At 36.0% G+C, this 27,151-nt stretch overlaps 2 protein-coding genes across 3 annotated transcripts in view; one reads left to right on the forward strand and one right to left on the reverse strand.

Annotated features, from left to right (window-relative positions):
- CENPP (centromere protein P) overlaps positions 1 to 27,151 on the forward strand; it is a 232,061-nt gene that overhangs the window by 112,149 nt on the left and 92,761 nt on the right. The gene's annotated exons all lie outside the window — the stretch shown is intronic.
- Positions 1,111 to 26,506, reverse strand: ASPN (asporin). Of its 2 annotated transcripts, XM_061426208.1 has the most exons (8): positions 26,248 to 26,506; positions 19,217 to 19,483; positions 16,555 to 16,667; positions 12,229 to 12,442; positions 11,096 to 11,206; positions 5,284 to 5,377; positions 4,763 to 4,901; positions 1,111 to 2,384 (listed from the first exon to the last, which is right to left on the reverse strand). In XM_061426208.1, exons 2-8 carry the CDS (start codon positions 19,458 to 19,460, stop codon positions 2,187 to 2,189), a joined length of 1,113 nt encoding a protein of 370 aa, XP_061282192.1. In that variant the 5' UTR covers positions 19,461 to 19,483; positions 26,248 to 26,506; the 3' UTR covers positions 1,111 to 2,186. The 2 variants fall into 2 exon arrangements, with proteins under 2 accessions (XP_061282192.1, XP_061282193.1); XM_061426209.1 differs by lacking the exons at positions 1,111 to 2,384; positions 4,763 to 4,901; positions 5,284 to 5,377 and adding an exon at positions 7,781 to 8,750 and having other exon boundaries at positions 26,248 to 26,501.

Raw genomic sequence — 27,151 nt, forward strand, 5'->3', positions numbered from 1 at the left:
TGTCAGATCAGTAGTGTCATCCCTACCCTTTTTAGATGAGAAGACAGGTTCAAAGAGATGGTGATTAGCTCAAGGCTATAAATGGAACTGGATTTCTGGGTATATATTCTCAACTCAGACCTCTTTATCCCTGGGCTCTTTCTGTTATATCACTACTGGTGGTATTATTTTAATCACACTTTGATCTTGCCCTTGCAGTTTTCAGTTCAATTCAGTCACTCAGTCGTGTCTGACTTTGCAACCCCGTGGACTGCAGCATGCCAGGCTTCCCTGTCCATCACCAACTCTCAGAGCTTGCTCAAACTCATGTTCATCGAGTCAGTGATGCCATCCAACCATCTGATCCTCTGTCATCCCCTTCTCCTCCTGTCTTCAATCTTTCTCAGTATCAGGGTCTTTTCCAATGAGTCAAGTCTTTGCATCTGGTGGCCAAAGTACTGGAGTTTCAGCTTCAGCATCAGTCCTTCCAATGAATATTCAGGACTGATTTCCTTTAGGATTGACTGTTTTACCAAACAAAAATAACTATTTTATTTCAGGTTTGCAAACTTGTGCCAGAATTTAGAAATTAAGTAAATTTTCTATAAATCAGTGGTTCTCAACCAGCTACAGTTTGGCTCCACCCTTTCCCCCTGGCACATTGGCATGTTTTGGAAAAATAGTTGATTGTCACACTGTGGTACAAGTGCTACTGGCGTCTAGTAAATACAGACCAAGGAGCTGCCAGACATTCTGGAAAGGACAGGATAGCACCCCTTCTCTGTCCCGCCCTGGCCCCATGCCACCCAGAATGATCTAGCCTACAGTGTCAGCAGTTGGGAAACCTCACTGTGAAGAACAGATCTAATTACTCTTTCTTGATCTGGATATCCCAACCTTCCACCCCTTTTTATGTGTCTGTAACATACGGCTCTCCCCAAAATTATTTGAAGTCTAGTTTTTGAGGTGGTTTACTATAAAGGTGGTTAGCTCCCATAGCTCAGGTATGATTTGGGTTGTTTCAATACTATTATTAAGAATAAGCATTAACACTGTACTAAAAGTGTCATATATAAGAGTTTTATCAAAGATAGTTTATTTTTCTGGATGGGGGAAGAAAAAGCACAAATATTTTATTTCAAGCCAATATTTTAATGTTTTTCTTATTTTTTTTTAGTTTTATTTATGTTGAACACCAAAAAATACATATGTAAGTACTGTTAATTTTTATACAGAGCTAGTTTCTATTTTATGATCTGCCTATTCAGTTATACAAGATGTGTTCTTCAGAGTTATCCAGTCTGTGCATATTTAAGGAGACAGTTTGGTGTAGAGTTGATAGTATCCAGTCTCTTCCAACCAAGGTCTTACAAAGGGACATCTTGAAAATATTCGTTAGCATTGAAGTGACAGTGTTATATAACCTAACAATTGACACACTGTTAAAAGCTTATAATAACTGTAATAATAAAAAAAATGTGAGATTTTATATAAACACTCACTATGCATTTCTATAGAGAGTTTATAACCAGGTAATAATCATTAAAGAGAAAAGTATGTGCTACAGCTTGAAAAACAGCCGTATGAATAGCATCTGTTTGAGTTGGTAATAAACACTTACTGAAGACTTTATTATAAAGAAGTTTTAAACATAAAGACAGTAAGTCTTGAAGTTGTGAGAATTTGAATAAGATTATATCAAACCATACTTCAACATTATTAGAATATTACAGTAATACCCAAGTTTTTAAAGAAAGAATAAGAATAGTATAATGTATTCTTTATATAACCGTACTTGTCAATTTTCTTTTTCTAATAGCAAATGAAAGAACACAAATTTTGCTAAGTCAAGCATTCCATTTACAGTACAGTTCTTTTTTAAATGCACTTGATAACAAAGTATTAAATATTGAATGTCTTTATTTTTTGTTACTGAGAAAGAATGTTCAAGCATGAAATTTATGCAAAATCATTTACATGTAAAAGGAAACTGCAATAAATGCCTATTTCCTTTAATCCTGATGTATCAATAGTTTTTGCAAAATTCTGTTGAAATTTATTGTCATACAATAAGTCAGTGGACTTAAGCACATAGGAATAGATTTTTGCATTGATGCATAGTACCACCATTATTAATAGAGTTCAAGTATTCCAAATGTAACAATTTTTGAATTTTATATTAAATGTATACTGCTAATTACTAATTATCACTTTCTGAAGTTCCCAAGCTGAACACTCATTCTGCTCAAAACACAACGAAATGTTGCAGGTTGTACCTCCCAATACTTTACCGGGTTGTTGGATAAACTTATTGCACTGTATAAAGATTTCTTCATCTTTGGCACTGTTGGGCAGAAATCATTCACTCCCACTTTTGTAATTGAATTAGAATGAAGAAAGATTATCTGTTGTAATGGGGGAAAGAATGGATTAAAAATTCTTGATAAATGTGAAAAAGAAGATATTCTATTTGTAGTCAGCATTTGTTCATGGACATATTTTGCTTAAAATATATGTGCTCATTTATGCCTGTTAAATATTTATTATAAAGACTCAAGCTCCTGTATTATACAGAAATTGCTGTATATATGAAGTGTGGTGTAGTACTCATGCCAAAGCCCAGGTCAGCCTGGTCAGCACATGCCACTCTCCTGCCCCTGTTTCTCTCTTTCTCTCTCTACATACACACACACTCACACACACACATAGATGAAAGTTGTTTGTCATACAGTAAGTCAGGAGACTTACCACATGGGAATAGATTTTTGCTTTTATGCATAGTAATACCCAACTTTTATATATGGATGTGTGTGTGTGTAGGGTTGTTTCAGTACCATATGCAATAATGTGTTTTTAAAGTATTAGAAATGAGTGGAAGAATGAAATTTAATGCTCTAAGAATTAGTTTTACAAAATGAATGTGAAGAATTTTTAGCTAGCATTTTCTGTGTTCAAAGGAGAGAAGTGTAGATAGAGCTACTTTTTTGTTTTATAGAAAAATATGTCTATTGACATCTTAAATACATATCTGTAATATAGCATCAATAGTTGAATCTTTATTTGCACCAATGGACAAAATACAATTTTATAGGCTGTGTATATGTCTTATTAAATTATTACTCAGAAAAAAAATGGAAAATATAAGACCTTCCATTCATTCCCTTTAATAGCCCTATAAATTCCTTCTTTGGACTCTTTTGACAACTGAGATTTCTAGGAAGTAAAAGCAATCTACTTAACTAACAAAGTTTTGGCATATTATAAAGAGCGAGCCTTTTGCGGGCAGGCTAGGATACCAGTTCTAGGTTTTGTTACCTCTGCATTTTGCTTTGGTGAGATTGATCTGAGCCAGTTCTGAGAACTGTAGGCATTGCTAAAACCTCTTAAGTTTTGTGTTTGAGTCGCTGCTGCCCTCTATTAATCTTGGGGGCCTCATGGCAGATGCATTATATGGTTTCCTAGCAGCTCAGCAGCAGTGCAAGATGTAGTTTACCACAGCATTGACCTCATTGGGAATGGAAAACGTTGCTGGACATGGGTGTGTTTGGTTTGTGGACGTTTGTTGAATGTATCCTTATGACTATGTTTGTGTTATAATTCTGTTTAATTTTTTTAATGCTAGCAATAGTATGGATAGATTTAAGATGCTCAGAATCTAGGATCAGTGTTGTGGAGTAAAGTACTGAAAGACTGGACAGCTTAAGGGAGGAAAGACCCCGCTTGTGCCCACTGTTTTTTTTGTTTTTTTTTTTAAAAAAAGGTTATACACAACATTTGAAAAAAATCAAAGCAGAAGCCGTAATCTTAATTGGCAGATTAGCACCTGCCAATGACACATGCATTTTGATTGCTTCTAGGCCAAAGGGTTCTTTTTGTGTAGTGAACAAAACTTAAAGAAAAATTAGAAAGAAATATAGAAGCAAGTGGCTCAAGACCCATTTTGTTCTCAATGTGTTTTTCCTTGGATGATGAGGACTTTGTATAATATATCAAGGAAAGCACATGAGAAAAATGGACTAAAGGTGATTCAGATTAAGTAGAGATGCTTAATTTGAGGTCCATAGATGAAAATCGGGAAGATCTGTGAAATTCCTAAAATTATGTGAAAAGATTTTCTTCATATTTTTTCTTGGGAGTATCTAAAGCTTTATCAGATTCTCCAACAATTCTGTGGCCCCTTCTGGCTAGTCAAGAGTTGCCAGATTAGAAGGGAAAGTTTTTCTAATAATTAAGAATAAGAAATGTGAGCCCTTAATGTTCCAAACACTGACTTTTGATTATATATTCTGGCCTGAGTTTTTTGAAAAGCATGCACACTTTTAGTCTGGCACCATATTGATAGTGAAAACACCTCGGACTTTATCCACATGCTCTTCCTTCATAAAATGTGTACAGAAATGAAAGGTTATATAATCCTACTTCATTGCCTCCTGACCAGTCCTGCCTTTACATAGTTATTGCCACCTCAGAAACCTGAAATTAGCTGTCAGCACCTTAACCACAATGACCTTGACAGTTTCAGCAGAAGAAACTGAGGGTTAGAAATGGGTTCCTGAGTGTTTTAGCTTATACCTTAATAGAAACTGGCCTTCTAACACTCTTGCTGCATAAAACATGTTGCATAATCTGGAGGGTCATTAGGCTGTGAATTAGGAGGGTCATTAGGGTGTTAGGAGGATCATTAGGGTGTGAAGCTACTTGCTGCTTTGCTTCAGATACTAATATATTTCATAAAAACAAAGGAAAGTATTAATATCTACAAAACACAAGTAGAATGTTTTACCTGGAGGTATTTCAACTCTTGTAATCCTGAAGGCACTTTTTTTAGTTTGTTGTTTTCTAGGTGTATTTCTCTCACACGTGGTATGTTAGCAAGACTTCCGTTTTCAATATCTGTGATCCTGTTGTTTCCTAGACCCAGCCTAAAAGTGATATAAAATGCATCAGTTCTTGAGCAGATGATATGATTCAATTAGCTGAAAACACAACTAAGTTAGAAATATTTGTATGTATGTTCAGAGAAAGGTATTCCATGCTTTCTTTTAATAACCTATTTCAGGATGTAATAGCCCTCTCCTCTACTGTCAGGAAATTTTCTAACCTGTTTGCAACAAAAGGAACATTTGGAAAGTGTCCTTTTACTCATTCCCTCTTTCATTTCTGAGACAGAATGATAGCAATCCATTCTAGTTTTCCCTTAATTTTGATTGTGTCCCTCTCTATACATTCTCTAACACGTTTCATTAATATTGTCATCATATGGACTACCACCTACAGGTTGGATAGGATTTGAGAAATGTTTACCTTTGCAGATCTTTGTATCGTTTAAAATCCTCAAGTTCCACAACTGAAATTTTATTATAATCTAAATGTAGCTCCAGTAAAGTTGAAGGTAGTTCTAATGATAAGAAAAGAAATATGTATGTTAGATCAGGCGAAGACCAAGCCCTGTTGAGTATTTATTTTCTTGTTAAGTTTCACATTATAGACTTAGGCAGTTTGGGGGATTTGCTTTTTTTAATTATTATTATTATGGAAAATTTCAAACATAGAAAAATAGAAACTAGAAACCTTGCTGGTTGCTTGGCTTCAACAATTATCTCCATTTTTCCAATTTTGTTTCATCTACCTTAGTAGTTATGTGTTATCGATTTGTTTTTATTAATTTATTTTTTTGCTAGAGTACTTAAAATCAAATTTCATATATAGTGTCATTTCATTTGTAAAGACTAGACATCTCTAACCCATAAGGTCATCTTTTTTTTCCCCTTTCATAGTCATCATGTCTGTATCACGTCTAACGAAATTAGCAATAATTCTTTCCTATCATCTAATAATCAGTTCCCTAATAAGTATATGATTATTACTATATTATTTTACAGTTGATTTGTTCAGGTCAGGATCCAAATAAAGTGTACAGAATATATTTGAGTCTTGTATCTCTTTAAATCTCTTCTTCTGTTACATACTACCTCCTCTTTCTCCTTCTAGTGATTGTTTTAGATATTAAATTGTTTGCGATACTCATTTGTAGATTGGGCTAATGGCCTCCATCTAGGCCCTTTATTTCTTATTACCTGGTAGAAGAGCTGACTCATTTGAAAAGACCTTGATGCTGGGGAAGATTGAGGGCAGGAGGAGAAGGGGACGACATAGGATGAGATGGTTGGATGGCATCACCGACATAATGGACATGGGTTTGGGTGGACTCTGGGTGATGGACAGAGAGGCCTGGCATGCTGCAGTTCATGAGGTCACAAAGAGTCAGACATGACTGAGGGACTAAACTGAACTGAACTGAGTAGTTAGATCTAGAGACCAGATTAGATTCAGTAAATTATTCTTTCATCTGATAGTCTTCACACTCATTCATTGATTACTGCTACTTAGACTTATTATTTCATTAACAATTAGAAAATGGTGATTTTCTGATTTCATCATTCATTATGCATTTATTAGGTGAGATTCTTCTCTAAAGAATTTTCCTTCATTAATTATTTAGTTACTTTATAATACAGTTTTTATAGAAAAAGCAGCATAAATGTTTGATTTCATTAAAGTAATGAATTGGTACAATACCCAGAGGTGACCAGTGAATTTTTTTTCTAATTTTTGGCCACATCCTTCAGCTAGTAATTGGGGACCTTAGTTCCCCAACCAGGGATCAAACCTGTGCGTCCTGCATTGATTGGATGGTGGAGTCTTAACCACTGGACTGCTGGGGAAGTCCCAATGAATTTTTTTTAATATCATCTTTTCCTGGGCTCCAAAATCATAGTGGGCAGTTACTGCAGCCACAAAATTAAAAGATGCTTGCTCCTTAGAAGAAAAGCTATGACAGACCTAGATAGCATATTAAAAAGCAGAGATGTCACTTTGCCAACAAAGGTCCGTATAGTCAAAGCTATGGTTTTTCCAGTAGTCATGTACAGATGTGAAAGTTGGACCATAAAGAAGGCTGAGCGCCAAAGGATTGATGCTATTTAATTGTGGTACTGGAGAACCTCTTGAGAGTGCCTTGGACAGCAAGAAGATCAAACCAGTCAATCCTAAAGGAAATCAACTCTGAATATTCATTGAAAGGACTGATGCTGAAGCTGAAACTCTAATACTTGGGCCACCTGATTTGAAGAGAAGATTCATTGGAAAAGACCCTGATGCTGGGAAAGACAGGGCAGCAGAAGGGGACAACAGAGGTTGAGATGGTTGGATGGCATCACCGACTCAATGGACATGAGTTTGCGCAAACTCTGGGTGATAATGAAGGCAAAGGAAGCCTGGTGTACTGCAGTCCAGGGGTTGCAAAGAGTCGGACAAGACTTAGAGACTGAACAGCATAAACACAAGAATATTTTTCCTCTGATATGTTTGGATCCCTGCAGTTCTGACCCTAGCTTTCTCCATTTAACTGAAGCTGGAATGAAAGAGACTAACCAGTGATTCAGTCAGACCTCATTTCATTAATCCTACACATAATGTATTAGTTTTCAATCAGAATTTCTTGTTGCCTAGCTAGGAAATGCATTCTTTTTTTCAATTCTTGCTAAAACATTTCCTTACTTTATTAGTATTAAGACTGTTAAAGATAATTTTCAAATCCTTATGAATAGCAATATTCATCATGGCTGAATTTATATTGATTTTATAATGTACTTTTATTTTTAAAAATAAATAAATTAGAGAGCAGGAAAATAATTCTAAACTGAGAGCATCCTAATTTCTTGAATTCTGATCAGTTGAGGTTACTCATATTTAAGGAATGACTATACTCACATATAAAAAACATAAAACTGCTTCATGGTTTTTTGTTAATGACATTACGTGTTTATTTTATATTTATTTTATAGTATGGAAATAATGTTAGAAAGCAAGTTCAAGCAATTTTCTTATTTGAGTTCAAAGTAGGTTATAAAGCAGTGGAGACAACTCAACATCACAACTCATTTGGCCGAGGAACTGCTAACAAAAGTAAAGTGCAGTGGTGGTTCAAGAAGTTTTGTAAAGAAGACAAGAGCCTTGAAAATGAAAAGTGTAGTGGCTGGCCATCAGAAGTTACAGTGACCAATTGAGAGCAATCCTCGAAACTGATCCTCTTAAAACTAAAAGAGAAGTTGCCAAAGAACTCAGCATTGACCATTCTGTGATCATTCGGCATTTGAAGCAAATTGGAAATGTGAAAAAGCTTAGTAAGTGGGTGCCTCATGAACTGACCGAAAATCAAAAAAATTATTGTTTTGAAGTGTTGTCTTCTCTTATTCTGTGCAAAAACGATGAGTCATTTCTTGATTAGATCGTGACATGTGATGAAAAATGGATTTTATATAACAACCAGCAACAACCACCTCAGTGGCTGAACTGAGAAGAAGCTCCAAAGCTCTTCCCAAATCCAAACTTACACCAGAAAAATGTCATGGTCACTATTTGGTGGTCTGCTGCCAGTCTGATTCACTGTAGTTTTCTGCAAAACCATTATATCTGAGAAGTATGCTCAGCAAATTGATGAGATGCATAGAAACTGCAACACCTGCAGCTGGCCTTGGGCAATAGAATGGACCAAAGTCTTCTCCATGACAATGCCCAACTGCATGCTGCACAACCATCACTTCAAAATTGATCAAACTGGGCTCCAAAGTTTTGCCTCATCTTCCATATTTACCTGACCTCTTGTCAATCGACTACCAATTCTTCAAGCATCTCGACAGCTTTTTGCAGGGAAAATGCTTCCACAACCAGCAGGATACAGAAAATGCTTTCCAAGAGTTCGTCGAATCCTAAAGAATGGATTTTTATACTACAGCCGTAAACAAACTTATTTTTCGTTGGCAAAAAATGTGTAGATTGTAATGGTTCCTATTTTGATTAATAAAGATGTGTTTGACCCTAGTTATAATGATTTAAGATTAGCAATATGAAAGCACGATTACTTTTGCACCAACGTAGGATATTTCTGTATCTACTCTATAGTCAAACAGGTCTCTGTTCCACTCCACACAATTCCATTATGTAACAAAATTTTCCAATTGAATATGAAGGAAAAACAGTTTTCAGTCTACTTCTTTTTTTTTTTTTTTTTTGGTATGGCCATTTTTATTTTAAAGTCTTTATAGTTAACATTACTTCTGTTTTATGTTTTGGTTTTTTGGCTACAAGGCATGAGGCATCTTAGCTCCCCGACCAGGGATTGAACCTTCACCCCTTGCATTGGAAGGTGAAATCTTAACCACTGGAGACAAGGAAAACCGCTTTTCATTCATCTTACGTTGTCCAGTCTAGTTAAGAATCCTCTGGACCTCTGCCTAATTCACCCTGTTGCAATGGGTAGTGATGATTGAATTATAACATTTAGGCAGTCAACCTTAACATTTGAGCAAATAAGGCATAGAAACAAAAAACTGTCTTTTGAATGTCGTAAGGATTTTAGTGTCATAAGCTTCCCTTGTGGCTCAGCTGGTAAAGAATCTGCCTGCAGTGCAGGAGACCTGGGTTCGATCCCTGGGTTGGGAAGATCCCCTGGAGAAGGGAAAGGCTACCAAATCCAGGATTCTGGCCTGGAGAATTCCATAGACTGTATAGTCTATGGGGTTGCAAAGAGTTGGACACGACTGATAGACTCTCACTTATTAAGGACCTTAAAGAAGTAGTTATGTAAATTTAAAGATTTGAAATTTAAATTTCTAAATATATAAAATCTTCCTTTAGACTTTGGAAAAATCTCAAGAACTTCATAAGGAGTTAAAACTTCATTTAAAGATACACTTTGAAACTTGAGAATTACTTTCAGCATGTTTTGTAGTAAAGAAAACTGCTAATATAAATACAAAGAGTGATGATAACTGCAAGACCTGGGAGCCACAGCTCTGGGGTGGTGCCCCGCTCTTCTCCTCTAGTACATCCTCTTCCCGTCTGCGTCAGCTTCCAGCTTATAAAAGTTATTTTATTTAACTTGTTAGGTAGAGTATGTGTTTTTGTTGTTGTTCTAAAGATTAGACGGTAAATATAATATTTAAGCTTTCTTGTGGAAAAACAGCCAGCTCCTTGAAAACTAAATTAAGGTTGTTTTTAATTGTGTAAGTTCTGAACTAAACTGATTTTTCCTATACTAAATGAAATTGTCTTTTCACTTTAGATGAAATGAAAGATCAGTAATAGTAGCCTTGCTTGATTTTTTATCAGCTTATGTTTGTTTTGTTAATCTGGATCTACTGAGTAATATAGAAAAGGAGTTAATGATAAAATAGAAGAAAAAAAGATTATTGCTGATTTTACTGTGGATACTGAAAGACAGGGCTGTTTGAAAGTATGTTATTAATCATAGGGGTTATTTCTGATCCAGGTATTAGCATAGGAGAGAGACTTTGTCAAGGGGGAAGAAGGTGAGACTTTAAGCATGGGCTTGGAGAAAGGTAAATGCTATCCAGTTAGTCATTAGTCTGGGATTTTGTAAGTAATGATTTAGAAAATTGGTCCTGTGGCAAACTTAAGAAACATTTTACTTTGAGGTACCAGCTTCAGGTCATGTGATAGAGCATGGTGGTCATTCTGGTACTGGTTATGTCTTGTAAGAGTGTTTAGAATGTGCCCAACATTGTCTTCAGACCTTTCTGTGCATTAGCCTGTTAATGTACACAACTCGGCTGTAAAAAAAAAATGAGGTGTAGAGTTCCTTGCCCAGAGTATACACCCACCCCCACCCCTGCCACTGCCAGCACCTGCCAGTCTCTCCTCACAATTCCCACCCTGAACTACTGCTGCAAGCCTGGAGAAAGGTCTCTGACCCTGTGCATTTCCCTCTGCTTTCTTCTCTACAGAATTCTCACCTCTCTGAGACACTTCACAGAATGACAGGTATAGACAAGTAAATGTCAGGAAAGAGAAAATAAAAAGTTCATTGCTTCTTAAGTTTTATTCTCCCTGGGAATAAAGATTCTGGTTTCAAACTATCAAAAAAAGGAGAAAAAAAACCTCTTTTTGTGTACATGAGAAAATACTAAATTTCATACTATACTGACCAGATATACCGGTAAAAAAGAATTTTGTGGTTTTGACAGTGTTTATAGCATTACATTTAATAGTCATTTTAAGATGACAATTTAAAAAATACTATACAAATACAAACCTTTTGGAATTGAGGTCAGTTTTGCTTCTGCAATTCTGATATGGAACACTGTTACCCCTTCAAATGCCCCTGGTTCAATCCCATTGTTATCCAGAGGGTTTGCACTCATTTCTGTTAGGGGTGGAATTATATAATTTAGTACACATATGTTGTATATTGAAGGAAACTCAGAATACAGAGATACATGTCCCTAGAAGTGTGAGCATTATTGTTCAGACTCTTCTTTGCTCAGTGTATCTGTTTCTGTGTCTATCTACTCTCCTTTCTGTTAGTCTCAGATGACAGAATGCTTTGTATTACATAGGCTGGAGTATATAACAGCTTTACTCTTTTGCTTTGAATTACTAAATCAATAACTTACTTATTCTTTTCCAACCATGAGCATGATCAAAATTTTGTTACAGAAATACTACATTAGGAAGAAAGACCATCATTCATATAATTCAAAACCTTTGTGTTTTTCAGTGTACATTTATTTGTCATCTAAACTTTTTAAATTGCAAGTCAATTAAAAATTATTTGTTAACAGAAATATAACTGAGGAAGTACCAGATAGTGAAACTATTTGGTAAGTGTCTGGCACTTGGTTGAATTAAATGAATAAATGAATGAGAATATTGGTTAGGAATTTTGAATAGATATTGTGGGGGAAGATGGCATGGTCATACCAGGGGTGTGAGAAGTAAAATACTGTGTAAAATTTAAAGTATATAGTAAAAATGCCATAGTTCAATAATCTTAAAGAAATAATGAAAAGTCAGCTGTACATTCTAAATAATATCTGAATTAATTTTATAGGTTATATTTAAGTAGTTTTTACCTTAAAAATGATATCTTTAAATTAAATGAGAATAACAAATATTCACCACTTAAGGTACAATCAGAAAATGGAAACCACATTAGGGAATTCTTGAGAGTGCATGTGTATTTATGTACAAAAGGTGTATTTCTATAAGTGCTATAAATTTTGTTTGATACTTTATTTTTGAATGGCTTATCTAGGTAAAGCTTATTAGATTCAAAAAATTAATTTTAGAAATTATCAATCCTAAATTTGTTAATGATGATAAAGATCTCTATATCTGCATATTGCATATAATTTCAAAATGTCCCATTTATTTGCAAAAACTTACCTAGAACATGTAAAGCATTCATTCCTTTGAATGTTTCCTTTTGTATTTTCTTAACTTTATTGTCATGAATTCTGAGTTCTGCTAATGATTTGGGAAGATTAAGCGGTATTTCACTTAGTTGATTGTGGGACAAATATAGCCTTCGCAACTTCTTTGTGGTTAGAAAGGCTTTTGGGTGAATCTTTGTTAGCTTATTGTTGTTCAGAATCAAAGCCTAGATAAAGCATAAAAAGTTGTACCGAATCAGGAATTTTATTTACCAATATTTGATTACCAATATTCAGTAGTGATTGGAAATCATGGAAATCAACGCAAATTGTGTCATTCATATACTTTATTAACCATGTAAATAATTCTACAGTCCAATCTAAGCTAATAGACATGCACACGCACACACACACACACACACACACACATTTGCCACTGCATTGAAACAGTGCAAAGCTTTAACAGTTGGTTTCATGCCTTTGATTTATCTTGAGTAGGTGAAGTGTTCCTGTGTTTAAGATTCCCCTCTCCTATTTCAATTCATGGAAGTAATGAATGGTATTATCTTTATCTTATCTTAAACCTGTTCACTCTACAAAGTTAAGTTCAGTACATACCAAATACATTTTTGCATGATTTTATCTACTCTTAAAACCTCATTTCTGTCTTGTTTACTAATGTTTACTGTTTTCTCCAGAATAGAGACTTGTAAGAATAAATTCCTACAATGTGCCCTCAGCATTCTGGCATACTGTAGACACTGGGGAGGTGGTAGTAGGTTCTGAGGAATGACTCAACCCCTTCTCAGTTCTGTGGCTATTTCTTGGTGCAACGTGGCAAAACTCTTCATAAGAGACACAACCCCAGAAAGTGAACGAACTTATACAGCCTGAATCTGCGTTCCCCACAGTCAAACCCTTTATGACATGTTGAGGGTCTGACTGCAGCCATCTAAGTCTACTGGGGTGCAGAACTTCAGAACCAAAACTGGGAAAGTCCTTGGTACCAGGGCTTGCCAGTCACATAGTAACTATTTTCAAAACATGCCAGATTTTGCAGAAAGAATTTTCAATGTTTTCCAAGGGCAATGGCAAGTGGTTTAGCATTCCTAGAATCTACTGGGGCACAGAACTTCAGAACCAAAACTGGGAAAGTCCTTGGTACTAGGGCTTGCCAGTCACCTAGTAACTATTTTCAAAACATGCCAGATTTTACAGAAAGAATTTTCAATGTTTCCCAAGGGCAATGGCAGGTGGGTTTAGCTTTGCTAGAACTTTTTATTCCTCTCTGCTAATCTGGATCCTCTCATTCTTTTAGGGAGCAGATCGAGATTCTTTCCTTTTGACTTCTGTCTCTGGTACCATTGTACAATAATCTTCCTTGTTTCCAGACTGACTTAATATGCCTTTATCCTGTTATTTACACTGTTGTTTCACAGAAGAAATACAAATACTTTGGCAGTTAGAGTCCCTTTATTATCATGTCTACTGGTTTCACTGCAGGCCTTTACTGTCTCCTTTTTCTTACCCTTCTTTCAGACATCACTAATTTTAACAATTTCAGCTAAAAAAGGTTAAACTGAGAAGAATTTAAGCTACATTTTGTTACCAACTGGTGATATATATTCCTTTCTGTGTGCTGCCAAATTTAGAATGTGTTCTCTTTTCCTTTGGTTATACTGAAAAAATGAGAGGACAGGGAAGATTGAACAACTTGACGAACTCACTCAACCCCCATGAGGTAAATTTAACAGAAGTTATTTCTGTCCTCTTAGTGACGAGGACATGAGCACAGTGAAGAAAAGTGATTTGCCCCCTGCCTGCCCCCACCCCTCAGCCCTCCATACTTTGCTCTTCCTCTTGTGTGCACTCCCTGTGGGCTGCCACTGTCAGGAGCCCCAATGGGAATATGGGCCTCAATTAGATCCAGCCATCACAAATGGGGTTTTGTTTGTTTTTTCCCTCTGGTTAAGACATGCAGTTGTCATACTGCATAAAAGGAAGGATAAGAATACAAAATGGGGTAAGACTTTTAAACCCTCTAATGCTGCCCCAGCAAGTTGAGTTAGCACAGTGTCTCCATTTAAGCAGTACTTTCAATGTTGGCTTTCACATGAAAATTCCAAACATAGCAGTCACAGAGCCCCAAACAATGTGGTTATATGTAAGGGCAGAGGATAAGAAAAGTATAGTCTTTCAGTGGTAGGACAATAAGTCTTCATGATGAATGTGTCTGTAATAACGGGCTGGAAGTGTACTTGGAATATGTGCGTGTGTGTGTGTAGTGATCTCACTTATTCTCTAATGCTTCGTTGTTCTCTGTGCAAGAATCAGAATGCCAAACAAGCAGCTAAAACATATAGAGAATTTATAGGATATCTAAAAAAATAATTTTAGTTCTCTTTAAAGACCAGTGCCATGTAGATGATACTATAATTAAATAAGTGTTTTGAGATATACAGCATGCTAACAATTTAAGTATAAAGTGTGCTTTTAAAAGTACTTAACATTTCATGCATTGACCAGTCTAGAAACAATAAGCTGGTAGCAGTAATAGCTGACAGCTGGACTCTGAGCACCTTATATGCATTCACTCGTCTAAATAACCATTCTGAATTCCATACTATTATCACACTTCTTTTAAAACTGAGAGAAGCCAGACTTAGAGAGAAGTAAGTCACTTTCCCAATGTTTCTAATTCTGTTAGACCAAGGTTTCAGCCTGGGACTGCTGAACTCCAGAACACTCCAATACAATGCCATTTAAAAATTGACTAAAAGCAAGTTAAGGAGGCCTAAGACAGCTCCTGACACCTTTTTGATTCTCATTTCTCAATGAATAACTGGAGTACTAGTAGGTTAAATCCCTGGAATACTCCTAAAATATAATAAAATAATGATGTGAAAAAGACTTAATGATTCAGAGTTAAATATGGCATTAATGATTGTGGTTTTATAGATAAATATAGGTTGAAGAAGTGGTAGAAGCATTCACTATATTTCCAACATCTGAGCCTAAAATAATGGCCTTGGTATTTAAAAGTCTTTGTAGACTGGAGTTAGTGGGGTAGATTGGACAGATCATATTATGCTATTTCTGACTGTTTAAGTGAGGCCTCATTTATAAGATATATATATATATATATGTTCTTCCATTTGCTCTTTTCTTTTTAACATGGAAACTTTATTATGTATGGAACCCAGAAAATCTGCACTGTATATTTGAAAGGGAAAAGAGCAGTCAAGGCCCCACAAGCCCAGCCACCAGGCAGTGCAAGGGAGAGTATGGCTTCACAGGGGGTTGACTGGGCTCTCTCTGGGTGCCATCCGTGCCAGGCCTTATCAAGGGGATTTAGCAAGAGAGTTGAGTAAAACACCCCGTGTGGTGTCTAGAACACAATCTTCCAGCTGACATTTAAGCACTGGTTTCGTAATGGGATTTGGTTGTCTCCTTCCCTGCCTGCTAGGGTGGAAGAGAACAGGGCTATATGGGTGGCTACATAGCAAGAGACTGCTATGGTCATAATATCTCTCCCATCGCCTCTTGGTGCCTTGCAGGTAACAGGTTTACTTTCTTCTCTCCAGCGTAGCATGAGAATGTGGAAAAACAGCCTAGAAGAGCAGTATTGCCTTACCACCATAGCCTGGTGCAAAAAAGAAGCTGTTCCACTCTAATATTACTCTGAGGGGAAGAGATGACATCCCATGTCTGTGACAGTGTGGAATCAGGTTCTTCCCCGAAACCAAATTTCAAATAGCATTCAAAATTTTACCTGCTAAAATCTAGAGGCCCAAAATGTTAAATAGAGAAATAAGAATCTTTTAAATTTTAGAAAGCTAAAATATTAATCAGTATAGTAAGAAAAGTTCTTTTTCATCTTCAGAAGTCTAGAAAAAAACCCATATAGATATATTTAATCAATTATGTATGTTGCACATGCTGCTCTTAGAGCTTTATGGTTTCTTAAGTCAGTGGGTTTACATACTGCTTTTCTTACACTGTACATTAATAAGTTGCTATAAATAACCATAGTTTCATTATTTTAGTGTGTAATGACTGTGATTACTGAAATAATCTCATCTAAGGACCATTTACTTGAATTCTTAGCCCACTGCCTTTCAATCGTCTATTATTCAGTAAACATCAGTTGAATCAAATTAATAATTGAATTAAATCTATCATTTTTCATTAACTAGAACAATGCAAAATAACAGGATTTTGTCATTCATCACACAGAGTAAATAAAGACTTGTTTATACAAACACAAATACAAGTAATCATTTTAGCAGTGATAGAGATTTTCACTTAAATATTTGAAAATATGAACATGTATTCTTACATAAAGTGAGGTGAGTCCTTTAAAGTCATTTTCTTTGATTTCCTTAATTTTATTGTTTTGAAGGTCAACCATTCGAGTATCAAATGGAATGTTGCTTGGGACGGAGGACAGACCTGAGAAAGAAACACATTGCGTACATATTATATCCTAAAGATAAGATTGCTGATATTAGTGTGCTTTTTAAGAAATCCGTGATTGCCATTAAATAGTAGATGACTTAATGTGTAGCAGATGACAAAAACATTGGTCTTTGGAATGGCCTAATCTTATCAAGTAACTTTATTTTTACAAGGTGTCTAGCTAGGTCTAGCTATCACTTCAGTCATAGTGACATTAAATGGAGCTAAGTTGAAATGCTCTAATATGACTACAAGGAGGAGACCAACAGTGGAGGCACAGACTCTGCTTATGCACTTTCGACTAAAGAATATTGACATTCTTTGCAGATTTTCAGGCAGTCATAGTGCTAAATTGGAGCCTGTGGGTTTTGATCATTTTAAGAAGCATCAATATGTAGAAAGTTATGCTTAGAAAATAGGTAAGTTTATTTTCATGTATACTATTAAAAACCTTACCACCCATTTATTTTAATAATGAGCTTCTCTAATTAGTTGTAACTTATTTGATTTACAAAAATTTATTCATCTGTTTGTGACCCCATGGACTGTAGCCTGCCAGGCTCCTCTGTCCATGGACTTCTCCAGGCAAGAGTGGAGTGGGTAGCCATTCCCTTCTCCAGGGGCTCTTCCTGACAGAAATATCAAAATTGGGTCTCCTGCATTGCAAATGGGTTCTTTACCATCTGAGCCACCAGGAAAGCCCTAATTAAATTATTTAAAGATGTTAATGTGTTTTTTCTTTTTTAAAGAAGCAAAAAATCAGCAGGAGCAGTATGTGGTACATTTCTTCCTTACTTTCCTTGTTTTCCTCGAATGGTTGAAAATGTGCACCCCTGATTGTTACCAGACATTCCATATGATACTTATGCTTGATGCACATGGGGCCTTCTTGGTTTTCTTCTATATTTTATTATTGAAACATTCAAATATACAAAAAAGTTTAAAGAATTTTCCAGTGAAAACTAATATTCCTTTTTCTCCCATCAACATTTTACTATACTATACTTACTATCCATCCATACATCAATTTATCTTTTTTATGTATTTTAAAGTGAGTTTCAGATATTACTACACTTTTAGTGGAGCCATCGTTACTCCTGAAGAGTGTTGTTTTTTATTTAGTCGCTAACTCACATCTGACTCCTTAGTGACCCCATGGTTTGTAGCCTGCTAGGCTCCTGATGAGTAATATTAATATTATATTTAATAGCCCAAAATTGAAGAATTAAATATTAAAAAATACTATGAATGTCAACATTCCACTTGACAGCCCTCGATACTTTCTCCTTTATACTTTAAAACTGACAATTCTTTGAAGAAGTTTGACATAGTTGGAAAGAGGGAAAAGGCGGTAACTTGATGGGTTACCAAGGTAGCAGCAGTTTTGTTAGGAGATTACTTTGATTTTAGAAAATAAGTGGAAGGTCTTGTAGGAAGCTAGAAGTTCTGCAGACAGGACCTATAACATAAATTTTGAGAAACCTTCCCTTACCCTACCCCTGATGAATTTGGAACCTTCATTTTCTGTGGTCATGGGGTAGGTGACATTTATGCTGCTAACAGTGCCATGTCATTTTAAGATATGTGCCTGTATATTCCATTAAGACTTTCACAGTGATTCTAGCTGATAATAATATCCTCTTTTTCTGGATGGTTTTTGTTCACCTTTCTCACTATATCCCATAATAACACATTTTTAAAGTCTCTGGAATTCACTGTAGCAAGTTTTGCATATTGCCGCAAATGCTGTGACCATGGGAAATGAATCTAAAGCTTGCAGAGGCATTGTCTGCTCATATATACCCTCCAAGTGGCCTTGATGAGCTCCAGGTCCAGTATGGGAAATGTGAACTATACCTTTGGCTTCCCACAGTGGGTCAGGTCTGAGTCATTCTGTGTTTTGGAAACAGCTGACTACAATTTCAGTGTGCATTCCTGTTACACCTCTCCCTGAGTATGCCCTTCTGTTTGACAGCACTCTTGTTAGAAGTATTAAAATAATAAAATACTCAGCAGAGAATTATACATTTTTAAGAAACTTTAGAAAGCGACTTGCATTTCAGCCACTTCTTTTCTAGATAGTTTTAAACCCAAATCATTCAAAACACATAGAGTATTGTCTTTAAAGTGCCTAGATTAGAGATTTCACAAACTCTATAAACTATTCATTGTTCTGGGCAGACAACTATTTTGTTATTGTAGAATTTTGCTAGAAAGCACAGTTTAAACCAGTTGACACTCTATAAGATGAAACCGCAGTGACATCCATTCTCTCTGAAGGAAATTAAAGTGAAGTATTGATTGAAATTTGGAGAGAGAAGGAAATGTTCTGTATATGAAATTTCCAATGTTTTCCTCAGATTTTCTGGATTTTTAAAATAAGTTTGGATGGACTTTGGGGTTTGTTATACTTTTCAAAAATTTAAATGAAAAAATTCCTTTACAATTAGCCGATTTTTAAAATTTCAGTGAGGTCTTTCCCTGTCCTTTAAATTTTATCAGAACAACATAATTCTTCAAAACAAATTGATGTATGTTCTTACCTAGATCGGAACAGTGTACAACTCTCGAATAGCATTGGCATCCAAATGGACATGTTGAAAACAGATCAAATGGGAAGAAGGGGTTAATTGGCTCTCTTGTTGGAAAGAGAGAGTTGTCAGCATCACTATCACCTTCGTCTTCCATGTCCTTCAGCATCAAATTCTTCAGTGTCAAGTACGAAGGGTGAAATAATGGTTTGGCAGAGCACAAAGTCAAGAACACTAGAAGCACATACACCTTCATGTCTTCCTATGTAGAGGACCGATCTAGAAGTAAGTAGACATTGAGGATTAAGTTCAAGTTTAAATAGATATAGTTCCTGCTGCTATATAGTTCCCAGGGCTGGCAAGAATACAATGAAATGGCATTCTTATTTGTTACTAATGTGAGAGTAAGTTTATTAAAAGTTTTTGGAAAGCAGTGCAACAATATGCATTGGATGCTTTATGAATATCTTTATTTTTTCATCTAGTAATTTTACTTTTGGCATCTAGTCTCAAGAAACAATTCTAATGTGCATAAAGGTGTTCATCACAGAATTATGTAATAACAAAAGATGTTTTAAGATTATACTTATGGTTAAAGGGAAATACTAAAATAAAATAGGGTGTATTTATTCCTTGAAATACTTTGGAACTCACAAAATATTTGCAAATATATTTAAAAATAAGAAATACTGTTGTTTGAAAGAAAATATTTAAAAAATCTATATGTAGTATACTTACACACACACACTCAAATCCTGGCACAAATATACCTAATTGATGATATTATCTGGGTTGTAGAGTCATGTCTTTTTTCCTTCAGTTTCTATACTGAGCAATAAAAATTATATTTATACCTAGGAAATTAATGTTTTGTTTTAAAAAAAAAAAGGTTATCATATTCCCTTATTCCTAAAATCTTTCCATTGCCTTAAAGTCTATGTCACTTTTAAAGTAAAATCCTTCATGTCCCATTAGTACATCTGGAAGTTTTCTTTAACTTCTATCCCACCAGCCTCCCTAACCTCATTCTCAGAGTTAGTTACTTTTTCCATAGTGTTACTGGATTTCTTCCTTCCAATCTGTTCCATTATCCAAAACATCTGATGTCCAGGCTATTCTTTCTCAACTCATCATTCCACTGAGTTTCCTTTTGTTTAGTTTTTCGGAGGTGGGGGTGCTATCATTTGCATTTTTCTAAAGCCCACACAGAGCTGGAATGCACAAGTGAGAAACTTCTGAGGGTTTATTGTCATATGATGGCAGATCTTCCCACAGGTATGTTTATATATCGTGGTTTCTTAACTATGAACTGTGAAACATATGGTTTTTTTGGTTAATTTTCAAAAAGTAAAACCATTATGATATCATCTAAAACAGACTTATGCCTGTCTTCCCTTTGGGGCATTCAGTTAGCCGCACATAAATCCATTGGTGAGGCTGTAGCCTGGCAGGGGGTAGTCCACACGCAGCCGAGTCACCCAACAGTGTGGTTGGGCTGCTATGCCTGAGCGTCAGACAGCGCCTTAGTCACAAAGGACTTCTAGAGTCACTTAGAATTGACCCAACCTCAGGAAGACCTGGCTCCCTGGATCCTTGAATTATGCCAGCTTCTTACAATTCTCCAGAAATTAGGTTTAATGTCTCTCCACCACCTTGCTATTTCTGGACTTGAAAATCAGAAATGAATTAACTAATTTAATTAAAATATTCATATATATGTATATACGTTTTAATCATCAGAGGAAGATTTTTTTAAAAAACCCTACTGTCATCAGTGATTAACCTGATAATTAATATTATTTAACTCTTAGAAATCTATATGGCAATATGCACATTTTGCCCAGTGGACATCACCAGCCTTGTCAGATTTCCCTATGATAACTCACACTCAGTTGTGCTAGGTAAGGGAGAATATAGGGCACAGAACAGTAAAAAGTTTTTTATTTTTATAACCTTATTCTGAATCCCACTCCAGGAACAACAGTTCTGCCCTCCCATCTCTGCACTGCCTTGTGGAATTGTCAATTCAGTTTATTCTAGATACGTCTCTCAGATTAATCAGGAGGAATAGGAAGAACAAAGAGCTTCAGTGGCTTCCCCAAGGCCACATGACCAAATTGAACTAGAACTTGAGTTAGAGATCATGTGTTCTGACCCATCCTTGCATCTTCTGCTACAACCCACACAGGAGCACTCTCTTTTATCTTCTTTTAGCTAATGGCTTCTGTCACCTCTTCCTTTCCAGCCAGTCCACACATTGCTATCCAGTATACATCTCTGCATAAAGGAGTGCACTCAGAGCTTTCAGAGGGTGGAAATGGGGGTGGTTTGGCAGTCAGATTTGTATAGTACAGAGAGAAATTGTGCTGGCAACTCACGGCCCAGCAGCTTCTGTCAGCAGGTTACCTTCCAGTCACCCTGGAATCCTGGCACCGGCACCTGATTATGGTCAACTGGGCTTCATTTCCAACATCATTTTTTGGCACATCATTTCTGCTTCTTGGCTGCCTGCCTAACTTTGCTCCATTATGTTTCTTGACCACAGGTTTATTTGTGGTTCCTGGTTCCTTAACGCTTGGTGCCCTGCCTTGTCTTGATTTCTAAAATTCTCATTCTTGAGCTAATTTAGCTTTTGGTCCTTATCAAAACCAAAGCTTGTCCCTAGTACCAATTTATTCTTTAAGATTGTTCTGCATTGCAGCTTTATCTTCTAGGTCCATAGCTGCCCCAGCCTTGTTTGACCCTGGTGGAGAAGTTAGTGGTGGCGAAGAATTAAATGTCATTTGATGTCCTGTCTCTAGCTTTCTTTGAGGTTGCTGAAGTTTTTCATTGAGCATTTATCAGTACGCGCTGTGTACTAGGCACAGATGCAGAATCCATGAAGTAGAACGTATTTGGATGCTTTCAATGGATGTGTCTCTCCCTATGCACTTCTCCCACACTTCCTTGCTCAAAAAGCAAAAACATGCCTTCTAATCCCCTACTCTCAGGTAAGTGTGGAATTATCGTAAAAGTGAATGCTTAAATGGCAGGTGCACTAATAGAAAAAGTAAAAAATAAATGCTCAAGTTAGTAAATAGAACTAAACTGCAGGTGATCAGTGTCAGCTGTGTACACTGTGACTCTAATGTTTTGGAAGAATCTCCACGTGTGTGATTCACAGACTCTGAAAGTAAAATTCTTCACCATAAGTCTCTGTGTTCCTCATAACCTTCAGTTTACTGTTTAAGACCAATAGAAATAAAGATGTCAATAAAATATACATACACAAAAAAATGGTTGAAATAGAATATACAAACCTAATAAAAGGGATAGTGGGATTATGAGTTAAAGGTTATTTTCTTGTCTATGGTGCATATTTTATAAATTATTATTTTGCTTTTTAAATATTTTAAATAGCAGTCTGCAACAAAATTGTCTTTGCTCTGGTCCTCCATGTACTTTTGCCTTTTCTTACCACTTCTATAGCATTAGACAGTACAGTTAAAGGTTTCCCATATACTACCCCCTCAAAAGTCAACCAAAAATGCTTCAAAATAGTTTGGAGCTACAGTTTTTGGTAGGACTAGCACTATTTACTCTGGTCCATGGGAGGCAGAGAATTTTCATAAGGTTATTTTTGAGTTAATTGGTTGTTTGAGTTTCATTGGTTTTTGGTTTTTGTGGGGTTTTTTGGTAGAAACTTAGAGATAAATAGGTTGTAGTTTCCCTGTCTAAACCAGAAAAATCTAACATATAATATCCTAGAAGTATAGACCTAAGAAAGCCAGAAAACTTTTTTAAAAAATACATGTAACAAGAGGAATATGTTAGAGATCCAAAGTGGGAAGCCATACCACATCTTGGCCTTTCCCTGTAACCTGGCAGCAGGCCAAGAACTTGCCTTCATTCCTGCAAACCCGATTTCCCGCTGCACTCATGTTTCCCTGTGACATAGAAGAGCCCTGGAGTGGGATGCAGGCTGGGATGAGGAAGAGAAAGGCAGTTGTGACAGACTTAGAGGGACACTGGTGTGAAGGATGCACAGAAGGGTGGTGTACAGGTGAAGGAGAGGAAGGAAGCCAGGCATGAAGTGGGGCGGGGGGGCTTGTTTCTCTTCTATGTCTCTCCCAGTGGGCTTTTGATCAGCCTACTTGCAGAGTCAGAAGGGGCATCAATCAGTTTCCTTTCCTCTCTTCTTATACTGATGAGCTACATAAGCTCCTCCCTGCCTTGGATGAGATGGCAACTCTGGCTTGCTAGATGAGGCAGTGGCTCCTCTGTGGTAGTTGGGAAGCTTTCCTTTGGCTGGCTGGTGGGGGCCGCCACCTGTCATGCCTTCCTGGACCCTTCCCTTGTGAGTGAGAGAGGAGACATGCCGAAGCAGAAAATGTCATTTAGTTGAAACTCCCTCCCAGTGTTGTTTCCTCCAGAACATTGTGGACCAGATGGCGTGTCCGCTCTCTGATTGCATGACTCCAGTGAGAGGACTCAGGGAGCACACCTCCTCAAGAGACATCCAGTTCCACTGTTGTCCATCTGTGGTTGATAGGAAATTCTTTATAGAGACCAAAATATCTTCTGTCACAGTCTTCTCTCTGTGCTACTTCTGTCTCCTATTAGTCATATGAACTTAATCGGATCTTTTTGCATTCTCTTATCCTGGTTACTTGAAAAGAGAAGTCGGGAGAACCTTGATTCCATGAGGAATTTACCAGTTATTCCCTTCATTTGAAATGACAAAGTCTTGATAAAAACAAGTGATTATAGACCCTAAATCTCTCCCTATTCTAGTTAAGCACTTTTTATCAGTAGGAAAATACTGGAATGTCCAAGAGGGAACACCAAACAGTAGTGTTTTTCTATTCAGTGTGGAGTGTAGAGAATATTGTTTCTCATTTAAATGATGCGCCTTTTAGTTGTTTATCTTATTTTGAGATTTTGAGCTTATTAATATGGATCAAACTCTTATTTGTTTAGTTTTGGCAGTATTTAGATTGTTATTTTTAAGACTTTTTAAAGTGTTTATGTCTTGTTCTCAAGAAAACTCAGTATTTCCCTGATTTAAACCAGTTTTGCCAGAGTTTCCTACTCATAGAAAGCTTTGAATTTGGTTTCAGGTTTCTCTGAGTAGTATTTGAAATATTATTTCAATGCTACTGCTGTTATTACTAAGCCATTACATATTAGAGCCAGGAGAGGCCTTTGAGACTTTACTACCGTGCCCTCTTTTAAAGTGGAAGAACCTGAAGCTGGCCTCCTCATTCCTGCATTGTCCACCCTTCTGCTTAGCCTTCTCTAAATGGGTCTTACTCTCACAGTGACTTCCAGACAGTAACCAGACTCCCCTCGGAGATAATGGGGCTAGAGGTTTGGCCAAGTTCTTAGGATTGGAATTGTAGCTAAGAAGTGTCTTTCTGAATTTACATAAGCTCCTATTTTCTACTTAAATGTTCCACAAACTTAGAATGGAAAATCTGTCTAAGTGAAATGGTATTTCCTCTCAGACACTATTATTAGGAAAATAAGCCACTGTGCTTTTAAATCCTATCCTTAAAGATCCGCTTGGCTGAAATGTTCCTATAAATTCACATGTACCAATAATAGTTTTCAGTGTATAAATGTGATATACCATTCTTTGTGTATTCACAAAAGGAATCCAGACTAAATTCAGCTGGAATCAAGGTACTTGTAAGTGAACAAGTTAAATCAAACATCCAAACATGCATTTGGAAACTTAATCACAGTACCTTTTGGTCATGGAAACAGATGCTTTTAAAGCCTACGATTTCCTTAAAGAAATAATTAACTTTACCTCAAAAGTATAAGTAGCAGCTGATTGAAGAATTTGCTGGCTGCTTTTCTCTTTATATGTTTTGTCCTTCATCAGTTTTTCAATGCATCCAGCAACCTAGCTGCTTTTAAAAACAAAAAACTCCTACCTCTTCATTTTTCTAATTTTTCCTATGCTTCCTTAAAACTTGTGCTTATAAAGTTAATCTATTCTGTCTCAAACCTCAGGTCAGATATCTGAATATTCTTTTTTAATGTAGTAGTTGTAACAGAGGACTGCATATCCCCTCTTCTTTCCACCAGTATCCTATTTTTCTAAATACTAAAAACATCAAGATGCTTTTATGTGTGTGTGGGCTTATGTTTTTTTTTTTTTAAAAAACAACTCAATTCTTAGTGGGATTTTTTAAGTCTTTATTTTTAAAGACATATAGACTCCCTCAGATTTCTTTGTAACTTAATCCTATACCATGTGGCTATTGTTTATGACTGCCACACCTCCAAATAGATTGAACAAGAAAGAAAACTGTGCTCTATTAGATTATGAGGGAGTAGGATATCAAATACATTGTTTAATCTTTTAAGAATTTACTTTGAGAGGGGATAAAGGAAATCTTTATTTTACATTCTGACTGGATTTTGTGAAGTCTCTAATCTTTCATATTGAATATAGAGCTTATTAAAGTTTGCTAATAAATATTCTTTCTTAGACTTATATGAATCTCCATTTTAACTGTCCAGTGCCATTTCATTACATAAGAATAAGGAAGACATTTATCAAGGAAAAACATGAATATTCAAATGTATAAGTAAAAACATTTGAATAACTCATATTTTTTAAATGCCTTAGAAAATAACATAGTTTCACATTTTGGAAAGAAGTTTTTTTACTATTTTCACTTAATGTATTTTTAATATCCCCAAGCTTTTTTTATCATTAATATAATTTTTTAAAACAACATATTCATACACTATTTGTTTAAATGATTTTAAAAATCAGCCATGTTAACTTTTATGGCAAAGCATAGTGACAGGTTATCATCTAGCTGTTTTAAGAAGTCACAGTTATGTTGAAAGTAAATCCATTATATATAAAACATAAAGCTAGAATAATATTACATATGTATCTAAGTGCTGTTTTTTAAGAAATTATACAGATAAACTTTATATTATATAATTTACAGGCATTTATGTTAATAACATTAATGTCCTCTTAGTATTGACTAAAATAATTGTACACTAGTGCATGAAAAAAAGACATGAAAACATACCTTGTAAGAAGAGAGTAAGTCCTCTTGAAAGTAGAATTTTCCACCATGTACTACAAATCTATAACGTAAATGTCCTCAGCTACTATTTAAGAAGAAAATATGAGAAGGTATTACATTTAAAAGAAAAACACCCTTCCACAGAGCCTGGTGTGGCTGCACCCTGGGTGACACTGGAATAAGCTGCTTCCACAGATTAGCCCATGTTAGTACTGAGAAGCGAGATTAAAACTTGTTACTGCTCATGTGTTTTCCATCACTGTTTGTATCATAGCCAAGACTTCTAGCTAAACTCTAGACGTCTACTGGAAGATTCTGAAGAAAAAAAAAAAAGAGTCTAATAATTCATGGCAACTGGCCATTGAGAGTACAGTCAAAGTCATCCAAGAAATACCTGATTAAGAAAAATACTTTATGAAATTCTTAAATGAATGAATACTTATACATTACAGATTTAAAACTCACTCTATATAGACTAACAAAATATTTATCAATTTTAGAAAGGGGTACTAAAAGAGTACATTATTGAAATATAAACCCAGTCTCCAGATGTACCTAAGAAAGGAGCCATGCTGTTAATTTTCTTCTGATGACTGAAGCTATTACATCAAGCATATGTCTCAAGATTGTCTTTAAAAGCTTTTACTCCTGCCATAGGCATGTCAGTGGAACTGCAGACCAGGCCCTATATAATCCTTCTAGCCTTTATACTGTGATACAAACATAGACTCAAGGATACAGGTGATGCTTCCTTGGACTTTACTTTTCAAGAGAATGTCACCTATGACCACATAGAGTTTAGGGAGGATGTGGGAGCAGGAAAGCAACATTCTCTGTTACCCTGAAAGAGTGCCCAATTTACATCAGTTAAGAGACCGTTCTTCAAGAGGACATTTTTCTAAGTCTG

Source organism: Bos javanicus, chromosome 8 (genome assembly GCF_032452875.1).
Source record: "Bos javanicus breed banteng chromosome 8, ARS-OSU_banteng_1.0, whole genome shotgun sequence".
NCBI lineage: Eukaryota > Metazoa > Chordata > Mammalia > Artiodactyla > Bovidae > Bos > Bos javanicus.